At 37.8% G+C, this 12131-nt stretch overlaps 1 protein-coding gene across 13 annotated transcripts in view; it reads right to left on the reverse strand.

Annotated features, from left to right (window-relative positions):
- Positions 1–12131, reverse strand: part of TRIM37 (tripartite motif containing 37) — a 127237-nt gene that overhangs the window by 53829 nt on the left and 61277 nt on the right. For all 13 annotated transcript variants that reach the window (XM_078373663.1, XM_078373662.1, XM_078373661.1 and 10 more), the window contains 3 exons: positions 9292–9406; positions 7467–7679; positions 6014–6150 (listed from right to left, as the gene is read on the reverse strand). In XM_078373663.1, coding sequence (XP_078229789.1) covers positions 6014–6150; positions 7467–7679; positions 9292–9406 — 465 coding nt within the window. The remainder of the gene's footprint in view (positions 1–6013; positions 6151–7466; positions 7680–9291; positions 9407–12131) is intronic.

The raw sequence follows: 12131 nt of genomic DNA on the forward strand, positions 1-12131 counted from the left end.
TCAGTACATAATGGTAAAAGGATCAAGGCAACAAGAAGAGCTAACGATCCTAAATATATACACACCTAATACAGGAGCACCCAGATAAATAAGACTTATAAAGAGACCTAGATTCCCACACAATAATAGTGGGAGACTTCAACATCAATATTAGATAGATCAACGAGACAGAAAATTAACAAGGATATCCAGGACTTGAACTCAGATCCGGAACAAGTAAACTTAATAAACATTTATAGAACTCTCCACTTTAAATACACAAAATATACACTCTTATCAGTACCACATCACACCTACTCACAGGTTGAAATGAAATATTGGTTGGCTACTTATTTGTTATTTTCTTCCCTCATTTTTTCCTGTCTCCATTATTCGGCACAATTATTGGCATAAAAGAGGTTTTCAATACCCATTTTTAGACTGCATTCTAGCCAGGGCAATAAAGCAACACTACCATTCTCTCTCCCTCTTCCTCTCCTTCATTTTTTTCTTTCTCTTTCTTTTTCCAAAAAAAGAAAAAAAGAAAACAGAGCAAGACTCCATCTCAAAAAGAAAAAAAAAAAAAAAAAAAAAAGCAAGCCAGGAAAAAAGAATGAAAAGGACTGGGTGCTGTGGCTCTCATACTTGTAATCCCAGCACTTTGGGAGGTTGAGGTGGGTGGATCACAAGGTCAAGAGTTCGAGACCAGCTTGACCAACATGGTGAAATCCCATGTCTACTAAAAATACAAAAATTAGCCAGGTGTATTGGTGGGTGTCTGTAATCCCAGCTACTCCGAAGGCTGAAACAGAAGAATCTCTTGAACCTGGGAGGCGGAGGTTGCAGCAAGCCAAGAGGTGACAGAGTGAGACTCCATCTCAAAACAAACAAACAAACAAACAAAAAATCCCACAATAAAATCACACACCTATCAGAATAGCTATGATAAAAACCAGTGACAACGATAAATATTGGTGAGGATCCAGAGAAACTGGATAACTCATATACTGCTGGTGGGAATGTAAAATAGTACAGCCATTCTGAAAAATCATTTGGCAATCTCTTTAAAAACTAAATATGCAATTACCACATGATCCAGCATTTACATTTATCTCAGAGAATGAAAAATTACATTGACATAAAAACCTGTACATAAATGTTTACAGTATCTTTATTCATCATAGCCAAAAACTGTAAATAACCCAGATGTCCTTTAGTGGGTAAATGGTTAAACAAACTATATCCACAACAAAAAATACTACTCGGCAATAAAAAGAAATGAAGTATTGTTGCACACATTGACATGAATGAATCTCCAGAGAACTAAGCTGAGTGAAAAAAGCCAACCCCTTAAGATTACATACTGTATAATTCCACTTAAATAAAAATTTTTAAATGACATAATTAAAACTGGGGAACAGATTAGTAGATACCAGGGGGTAAAGAGATGGCTGAAATGGGAGAAAAGTGGGTGTGGCGATAAAAGTGCAACCTGAAGAATTCTTAGGGTGATAGAAATGTTGTATATCTTGACAATATCAATGTCAACATCCTGATTGTGATGTTGTACTATCATTTAACAAGATATTACCACTAGGTAACAGATATTGGCATCTCTGTATTATTTCTTACACCTGCATGTGTATCTATAATTATGTCAAAATTTTTAAAAAACGAACAGCAGGAAGAAAATATACAGTACTATCATAGAAAGATCAATGAGCGTAGAGGCAGAAGATGAGAGAGAAGGAAAAAAGGACTGTTCAATGAGTATGCTTTAGTTTAAAAAGCTACTTATAATCATTACCCAAGTAAACTGTATGCCTATTTCCTCATTTTTTTTTCTTTGAGAAAAAGTTTCGCTCTTGTTGCCCAGTCTGGAGTGCAATGGTGCAATCTCAGCTCACCGAAACCTCTGCCTCCCAAGTTCAAGTCATTCTCCTGCCTCAGCCTCACGAGTAGCTGGGATTACAGGCGCACACCACTGCACCTGGCTAATTTTTGTATTTTTAGTAAAGACAGGGATTCCTCATGTTGGTCAGGCTGGTCTCGAACTCCTGACCTTAGGTGATCCACCTGCCTTGGCCTCCCAAAGTGCTGGGATACAGGTGTAAGCTACCACACCCGGCCCTTTCCTCATTTATATAAGGAATTAACCTTAATCTCTGAGAGCTAACATTTTACGATTTAAATACTCAAAATGCCTCAAGATTAACTGTGCTATTATTTCTATGAATTATACCAAACAGTGAGAATCAAGATATTACTGTAGATACATGTATACAGAACATAGTCAAATGTTTAAATGTTTTCTATTAGAAAAAAGAGGCTGGACACGGTGGCTCACGCCTATAATCCCAGCACTTTGGGAGGCCGAGGAGGGTGGATCACGAGGTCAAGAGATCGAGACCATCCTGGTCAACATGGTGAAACCCCGTCTCTACTAAAAATACAAAAATTAGCTGGGCATGGTGGTGCGTGCCTGTAGTCCCGGCTACTCGGGAGGCTGAGACAGGAGAATTGCTTGAACCCAGGAGGCGGAGGTTGCAGTGAGCCAAGATCGCGCCATTGCACTCCAGTCTGGGTAACAAGAGCGAAACTCCATCTCAAAAAAAAAAAGAAAGAAAAAAGATTAAAAAGTCAATCTAATTAAAAGTTGTAAAGAATGTTTTACGTAAAACCCAGTGGCCCTCAGAACCACCTTCAAATAAAGTCAAGTAACATAACAAAGAAATTAATTCAGTGAGTACTGCACATGTAAGCAATAAGCAATAAAGTTATATTTCACTTTAAAAAGCATTATCTAAAAGAATAAACTGTAAATTTTCCATATTGACTCAAAATAATCAGTTCTATTTTATATATCTAAAAATCTCAATAAACTTTTAGAGCTGGGCATGGAGGCATATGCATCTATAGTTCCAGCTACTTGGGAGGCTGTGGTGGGAGGATCACCTTGAGCCCAGGAACTTGAGATCAGCCTAGGCAACATAGCAAGATCTCATCTCTTTAAAAAAAAAAAAAAAAAAAAAAAAAAAAAAGGCCAGGCGCAGTGGCTCACGCCTGTAATCCCAGCACTTTGGGAGGCCGAGGCAGGTGGATTACGAGGTCAAGAGATTGAGACTATCCTGGTCAACATAGTGAAACCCTGTCTCAACTAAAAATACAAAAAATTAGCTGGGCATGGTGGTGTGTGCCTGTAATCCTAGCTACTCAGGAGGCTGAGGCAGGAGAATTGCCTGAATCCAGGAGGCGGAGGTTGCGGAGAGCCGAGATTGTGCCATTGCACTCCAGCCTGGGTAACAAGAGTGAAACTCCGCCTCAAAAAATAAATGAAAAATAAAGTTTTTAATTAAAAAAAAAAACTGAGTAACTTCTGATTTAGGGACTTCAAGGTAACTTGGCTTCACATTTTAACTGACTAGCCCATTTTAGACATTTTGTTACGTATGCTAAAGGGGAAAGAGTAAGTAAAAATTTATTTTGAAGAGCTTATCAGTGAGAAGATTAAAAAGTCAATCTAATGACTTTTAAATTTGGATCAAATAGAGTGTTAAAACTGTTACCTTACTCTTTTGTGAAACAGCTGATGCCAGTGTTGGGACAGAGTAAATATGAGATAAACCTGAAATGTTTTGTGCGGAGTCCTAATAAGGGAAAAGGAGTCAGGGTGGTGGGAACAGGGGAAAGCAAAAGGAAAAAAAAAGCAGATAATGCAGTGAGCCGAGACTGTGCCACTGTACTCCAGCCTGGGTGGCACAGCAAGACCTCATCTCAAAAAAAAAGAAAAAGAAAAAGCAGATAAACTCTAAGTCTGCCTTTCTTCACAGTCCAGGCAGTGTAACCCTCCAGTGTAAATAACTCATGATCTTCCTGTGACTGACTGCTCACCAGACACTCGGGTTTACAGAAAAATGGAAGTTAGCTCCCGCAACCTTGGTATTATCAGTACTGGGTATAACCCTCTCCAGCAAAAGCACCATCCTATAAAATCCGCAACCTTTGTTTCCTTGCAGTCAGTTCCTCTCTTGCTTATTTACCCATTGCTTTCTTGTAAAGTATTTTCATATTTTCTCTAATAAATCTGCCCTTTTTCACCTACAACTGTCTTGGTAAAGTCCTTTACTGCCCACACCACTGACCCCAAATAGCTGCTACCTGTGACATGTTATAGTATCAGAAAGTAAAACAGTGCTTACAAAATGATGGAGACATATCAAAAACAAAAGGAATTGGCTATAACAGGTTCTCAGTGGCCAAATCCCAGATAATCCGAGCAATAAAATGTGTAATGGTAATAAATAATTAAATCATTTGGTAATATAAGAATTGGCTGGGCACGATGGCTCACGCCTGTAATCCCAGAACTTTGGGAGACCGAGGTGAATGAATCACCTGAGGTCAGGAGTTCGACACCAGCCTGGCCAGCATGGTGAAACCCCTTCTCTACAAACATAAAAAGAAATTAGCTGAACATGGTGTCGGGCGGCTGTAATCCCAGCTACTCGGGAGGCTGAGGCATGAGAATCTCTTGAAACTGGTGGGTGGAGATTGCAGTGAGCCAAGATTATGCCACTGCACTCTAGCCTGGGTGACAGAGTGAGACTCCATCTGGAAAAATTAAAAAAGAAATCCATAGGCCATACAGGCCAGGCACAGTGGCTCACGCCTATAACCCTAGCACTTTGGGAGGCCAATGCAGGCAGATCACTTGAGGTCAAGAATTCAAGACCAGCCTGGCCAACATGGTGAAACCTCATCTCCTCTAAAAATACAAAAAAAAAAAAAATAGCCAGGCATGATGGTGTGCACCTGTAATCCTTGCTAATCAGGAGGCTGAAGTGCAAGCATCGTTTGAACCAAGACGTGGAGGTTGCAGTGAGCCAAGATCTTGGCACTGCATGACAGCCTGAGTGAGAGCGAGACTCCATCTCAAAAAAAAAAAAAAAAAAGCTCATTCACATTAATGAAATACATTACAGCAAGACTCCATCTCAAAAGAAAAATTCATTCACATTAATGAAATTAATTAGTTCACCAATTAATAGGGCAGAAGGGAAGGTTCTTCCTTAAATTGCCACTAATGAATGAATAAGAAATAATGGAATTAGAAAAAAACACCATTTGGCAATCAACACAGTAACCTTTTTCAAGCAACAATCAAGGGATATCAAAATTCACAGAAAAAAGTAGGATGAAAAATAGGTATTTACAGTATCACAAATAAGATACTTATTAATTATAAAGAAAAAAGTAATTTTGGAGTGCAAAAACCTGGCAGATGCTACCTCAACCGAGTGATCAAAATTAACTACCAGGAATGGGACATATTGACATCATGCTCCACTCCCATATGATGCAGTGAAAAGGATACATTATCATTTCTGTAGTATCCCTGACAGAAGTGAGTAACCTCTATCTACTCATGAGGAAACTTTAGACTAATCCAAATTGAGGAACTTTCTACAAAATAAACTATTCTGTATATCAAAAAGTATGAGTCATGAAAAACAAATTTTGAAAAGAGTAACAACCCAGACTGAAGACGACTAAATCGATTTAACAACTAAATGCAATATGATCTTGACAAAGAACATTACTGGCAAATTTTTAGAAGGTTATAGTATTACATCAATGTTAGTTTCCGGATTTTGATAACTACATTATACTTATGTTAAGAATATCATTGTTTTTAGAAAAGTACACAGTGAGAAGTATATTCAATCTCAAGTGTTTCAGGAAAAAATCATATACAGAGAGACATAAAGCAAAATATTAACACTTAGGGAATGAATCTGTGTGAAGGAAATATGGAATTCTGAAGTTTTCTTAAGCATGAAATAATTTCAAAATTAAAATTTAAAAGTTAAAACAAAAATTCTTGGCTAAGAGCCAAGAGATGAGATGGAGAAAACCGGCTATTGATTCAATATTTCAAAAAACTGCCGAATATCCCTATTTTTAAGTGTGTTAGTTAATATGCTTCTAATAATTACCACTTAAATGCTTTACAGTAGTAAAGTGGGATACTCACATAGTTTCTTCATCAATATCATTTTCTTCTGTATTACTTGTTGCTGTGGAACTAGCAGAGGAACTGCTGCCATCAAGCTGATTTACTTCATCCTCACAAACAAGATCCAGATCCAGATCTCCATCTGAAAGCTCATGCTAGATCAAGGCCAAGAAAACAAGATGTCTATTCCAAATGTTTCCACTCAGTTGATCACCCCATCCAGCCCATAAAATAAGCACCAATGAGTAATACAGTTATCAGAAGTCTGTTCTCTGCTCCTGTGCCTCAGCTGCTGAGTCCTGTAGAGAAAAATCACACAACCACACTGACTGATACAATTTTACTAATTTATGAGTGCCGCCTTCAGCTCTACTACAATGCCTCACATATTCCATATCAGATTCCTCAGAGTAATGTTTCAAACCATTACTCCTCTATTCTACCTAATTTTACCATTATCAAGGTCATTAATTAACTGTCACCTATCTGCACAGAAAAAAATACCCACTATTAACCAAAAACTTTCAGCTGCCTTACCTGCAAACTCCACCCTTCCTTTAACTCAGTTTATCAAAGGCTAACTGCTTCACCTGACTGTTCCATTCCAAACCCTATTATCTCCAGTTTATCAAAGCATTTAATCTTCTTCTGATTCTCTCAACCCACTGGGTCCTTCATTTTAACATAAAACTGAAGTTTCTCATCTTAAAAACTACACAGAAAACACACAATTGTCTATGCATCCCTTCTTATGTAAAAATATCAACTACTTCTTGAATTCTTATTCTGGATTCTGGTTGTTGTTTAGCTGGGATAGAATCTGGCTATCTTCCGAATCCTAAATCATTCTACCCACATAAGTAACAATAAGGTGTGTACTCGTTTTAGTGAATAAAAATAGGACTTTTTTTTTTTTTTAGTTGGAGTCTCTCTCTCTCTCCCAGGCTGGAGTGCAGTGGTGCAATCTCAGCTTACTGCGACCTCCGCGTCCCAGGTTCAAGCGATTCTCCTATCTCAGGCCTCCTGAGTTGCTGGGATTAGAGATGAGTGCCACCACATCCAGCTAATTTTTGTATTTTTAGTAGAGACAGGGTTTCGCCATGTTGGCCAGGCTGGTCTTGAACTCCTGACCTCATGTGATTCACCTGCCTGGGCCTCCCAAAGTGTTGGGATTACAGGCATGAGCCACACGCTCAGCCAGCACACATTTTTAAAATCCACAATTTATGGTAGTTTAGTTTCTAAAATGTACATCACAGTTTGTTTTGTAGAATGTATATATTTTTTTCAGAACCTTGAAATGCTTTGATTCAACAACTTCTGACTTATTAACATTTACATAAGGGCATACACACACATTACTAATGGAAATCAATGGACAATATTTTCAGCACATTATATGTTACAAGCCATGATTCTACTGTTTCTTTTATCAAGCACAAAATAAATCTAAAACTGGCCAAATTATTACATGATAATCTTCATTTTGAATCTTCTCCTCATCTTCTTCATCCTCTTTGGCCTGTCTTATAGAAGCTGTAGGACCACCCTCGAGAAGCATGTCAGAGCACGCAGACTTTTTAGCTCGTGTCTCAGGAGCATCATCATTTTGGGGGCTGAGATGGTTATCTGGTGGTGACAAATCTCTTGATTTCTGAGTTCGAGACAGCTCAATAGTAAGTTTCTTTTAAAACAAGAAAAGCACAAATATTAGCCATACCTCACTGACACAGTAAAAGACGTTTCAAGTAAAAAAAAAAAATGCATCCAGATGTTCCTAAAACCATTTTTCTTTCCTTTTTTTTTTTGAGAACAGTCTCCCTTTGTGGCCCAGGCTGAAGTGCAGTGGTGCCATCATAGTTCACTGAAAGCCTTGAACTACTGGGTTCAAGTGATCCTACTGCCTCAGCCTCTCAAGTGGCTGGGACTGGCGGTGTGTGCTACCACACTTGGCTAATTTTGTTGTTTATTTGTTTTTACAGACAGTACCTCATTACATTGCTCAGGCTGATTTCGAACTCCTGAGCTCAAGCGATCCTACTGCTTCAGCGTCTCAAATGGCTGGGACTAGAGGTGTCTGCCACCATGATTGGCTAATTTTGTGTTTTATTTACAAAGATGGTATCTCGTTATGTTGCCCAGGCTGGTTTTGAACTCCTGGGCTCAAATGACCCTCTGGCTTAGCAACCCAATAAGCTGAGATTATAGAAGTGAGCCACCTAACTTGGTACCATTTCTTAAACCATTTCTCTGAATCCCTACTGCCTTTTATTTATGAAAAAAAAATGATGACAAAGATAAATTGCCCCATTTATGCTCATCCTCCTCCTTTCATATCCAGTCTCAGCTGAACATAAAATTAGCAAGCAGTATAGTAAATACAGGCGGTTTTAAATAGTATATTTAACATGAAAATCTCTGAAAGCATATTTTCCTCCCTGACCTACTAACAACTGTCAGCACTCCAAACCTCCCACACATCCTAAGTTCCTAATGAAACATTCCTTAGTTTACCACTGTAAAATAAAAATTCATCAACTAATCTTCCCCAGTGCTCATTCAACAATACTAAGAGTTCAAGATGGGACAACTTTTAATTGTGCTATAGCCTAGAATCCTCTAAATCCAAGGTAACTTGTAGAAGAGAAATTAAGTCACTGACAGGAAGAACTTACCTCAAACTACAGCCACACTGTTCAATGCAACTTTATGCAATAATGCAAATGTTCTAGATTTCCAGTACCCAATGCAAGCACTTGAAATGTGGCTACTGCAACTCAGGAACTAAATTTTTAATTTTAATTAAGTTAAATATACAGAACAGGGCACAGTGGCTCACACCTATAATCCCAGCACTTTGGGAAGCCAAGGCAGGCAGACTGCTTGAGCCAAGGAGTTCAAGACCAGCTTGGGCAACACAGAGAAACCCGTCTCCATAGAAAAATACAAAAATTAGCCATGGAATATGCCCAGAGTCACAGCTACCTGGGAGGCTAAGGTGGGAGGATCACCTGTGCTTGGGAAGTTGAAACTGCAGAGACTAGAAATTGTACCTGGCAACAAGAGTGAGACCCTGTCTCTTAAAAAAAAAATTTTACATAGCCATATGTGGCTAGTCACTACTAAACTGAACACTGCAGAACTGTTAAGGATGGGGAACAGGATAACCAGATTTTTTTTTTCCAATTACAAATTACAAAATTACAAATAGCACTAAACATATAAAACCTAATTACAAATATAATAAGCCAAAAGGACAACAGGAAACACTAAACCAGAAATAGATATTTCCTTACCTCTTTAAGGTTGTTTATTTGTTGGATATAACTAGTCTGTGCAGCTTCCAACTGAGTAATGTACCAATGCTGGTCCCGGCATTTTTGAAAGAAAGTTGGTGAACGTACCTGAAACCTTAAAACAATCATGCCACATTAAAAAAAAATCCAAATAGTAAAATATTATCAGTCTAGCAATGAATTGGTAATTATAAATTCTACTATTTTGGTTACTTGATTATAAGGCCAAAATTCAAATAAACTCAGAGCTGCTGGTATTTGTTGTTTATACATGTGTCCACAGATTGTGACACAAGTTTCTGAAAAGCCACTTGTCCTCAAATTATCTTTCTCAAGAAATAACATTGTACATTGCAGTTAAGCTCCCAAACTAACCTACTAAGTAAGGCATATTTATTATAATAATGTAGCTAAAATACAATGATGATCATGAGTTGGGAAGAAGAGAGCCACACACTATGCAGTTTCCTCCTAATAAGAAGGAAGATAACTCTTATCCCTTTCTTCCCTAAGTCAGGCCCTAGCAAAATACAAAGTTTTAAGTGCTGCTCTTTATATTTCTCTATTTCATCTCCCGTTCCCGTATTTCCTGGCCCTCAGAAAAAAATCACTTACTGGGTCAATCACCCAGGATTGCTTTACTGTCCTCCAAGAGTTACATGCTTTAAATAAACTACCTCTTGAACTCTTCAAGACAGCAATCAAAACTGCCCATATTACAATATGGCATTATTTCAGCTTATGTTAGGAAAAAAAAGTACTGCATCTACATAAAATCATATTAATATATAAATGAGAGAATCTCAATCTATCCAGAGCTGCTTTTATTTTAAAAAAACCAATTATTAAAGCAAACAAACCTCTTTGTTACTCAGTTTAATGTGACTACATATACAGTGAAAAAAAATGCAGTGAATGTGTAAAAGTGTTTTTGAAGAAAAGAAAAGCCACAGGGCAAGACTAATTAGGACGTCAACCTCTCTCTCATTCCTTCCAGCCATTTCACTCTGCTATACAATGTTAGCTGTCCATTTTTTTCTAGGATTTTTACACCTTAGTGTAAGAACTTACTGAGCATTTAACAATTATCCAGCAATAGATGTCTAATTTTAGTTAGGAATACTTATGAAAGAAAGGATAGAACATAAACACTGATTATAAAACAACAGCCCTATTTAATGTTGGGGTAGTCTTTATAAGTCAGAAGTTTTGGGGCATCATTATATGATGTTATAATTTGATGATCAAAATGAGAACTTGAGTATTTTTTTAAAAAAAGAGATTGGCTGGCCACGGTGGCTCATGCTTATAATCCTAGCACTCTGAGAGGCTGACGAGGGCAGATCATCTGAGGTCAGAAGTTTGAAACCAGCCTGGCCAACACGGTAAAACAGCGTGTCTACTAAAAATACAAATATTAGCTGGGTGTGGTGGCGCATGCCTGTAATCCCAGCTCCTCGGGAGGCTGAGGCAGGAGAATTGCTTGAACCTGAGAGGCAGAGGTTGCAGAGAGCTTAGATCGCACCACTGCACTCCAGAGCATAGTGAAACTCTGTCTCTAAATAAATAAAATTTAAAAAGAGATCAAAATATATTCTGAACTGAACTGAGTAGAGATGATTCACTGTCTAGGAAGTACCCAGTGGCAAGACATTAAAATAAGACCGTCTAAACACTGTAATTTTCTTTAAATGATTTAAACCACTGGTTAACCCTGAACACTAGGTCTAATATTTGTGCCATTAAAACAAAACCAAGCAACAGGTAAAATTTCTTTCTCTTTTAATGAAAGAATGAAATATATATTCATAGCCATAGAAATGCCTTACATTACTTTCTAATAAATACACATAAAATTCCACCAGAATCTCGAACTAAACGAGATTTAAACTTTAAGCAATGTCTCATTAAATAAACATATATACATGATCAAGCAGGATTCATCCCGGGGATGCAAGGCTGGTTCAACATACTCAAGTCTATAAACGTAATTCACCACATAAACAGAACCAAAAACAAAAACCACATGATTATCTCAATTGACGCAGAGAAGGCATTTGACAAAATTCAACAGCACTTTATGCTAAAAACTCTCAATAAACTCGGTATTGACGGAAAGTATCTCTAAGTAATAAAAGCTATTTACAACAAACCAACAGCCAATATCATACTGAATGGGCAAAAACTGGAAGCATTCTCTTTGAAATCTGGCACTAGACAAGGATGCCCTCTTTCACCACTCCTATTCAATATAGTTCTGGAAGTTCTAGCCAGAGCAATCAGGCAAGAAAAAGAAATAAAGGGTATTCAAATAGAAAAGGTGGAAGCCAAATTGTCTCTATTTGCAGATGACATGATAGGATACCTAGAAGACCCCATCGCCTCAGCCCAAAAACTCCTGAAACAAGCAACTTCAGCAAAGTCTCAGGATATAAAATCAATGTGCAAAAATCACAAGCATTCCTATACACCAATAACAGACTTAAAGAGAGCCAAATCAACAACAAAATGCCATTCACAATTGCTACAAAAAGAATAAAATACCTAGGAATACAACTTACAAGGAATGTAAGGGACCCCTGCAAGGAAAACTACAAACCACTGCTCAACAAAATAAGAGAGGACACAAACAGATGGAGAAACATTCCATGTTCATGGTTAGGAAGAATCAATATCGTGAAAATGGCTATACTGCCCAACGTAATTTACAGAATCAACGCTATCCCCATCAAGCTACCATTGACTTTCTTCACAGAACTGGAAAAAACCACCTTGAACTTCATATGGAACCAAAAGAGAGCCCGCATAGCCAAGTCAATTCTAAGCAAAAAGAACACAGC

Source organism: Callithrix jacchus, chromosome 5 (genome assembly GCF_049354715.1).
Source record: "Callithrix jacchus isolate 240 chromosome 5, calJac240_pri, whole genome shotgun sequence".
Taxonomy (NCBI): Eukaryota; Metazoa; Chordata; class Mammalia; order Primates; family Cebidae; genus Callithrix; species Callithrix jacchus.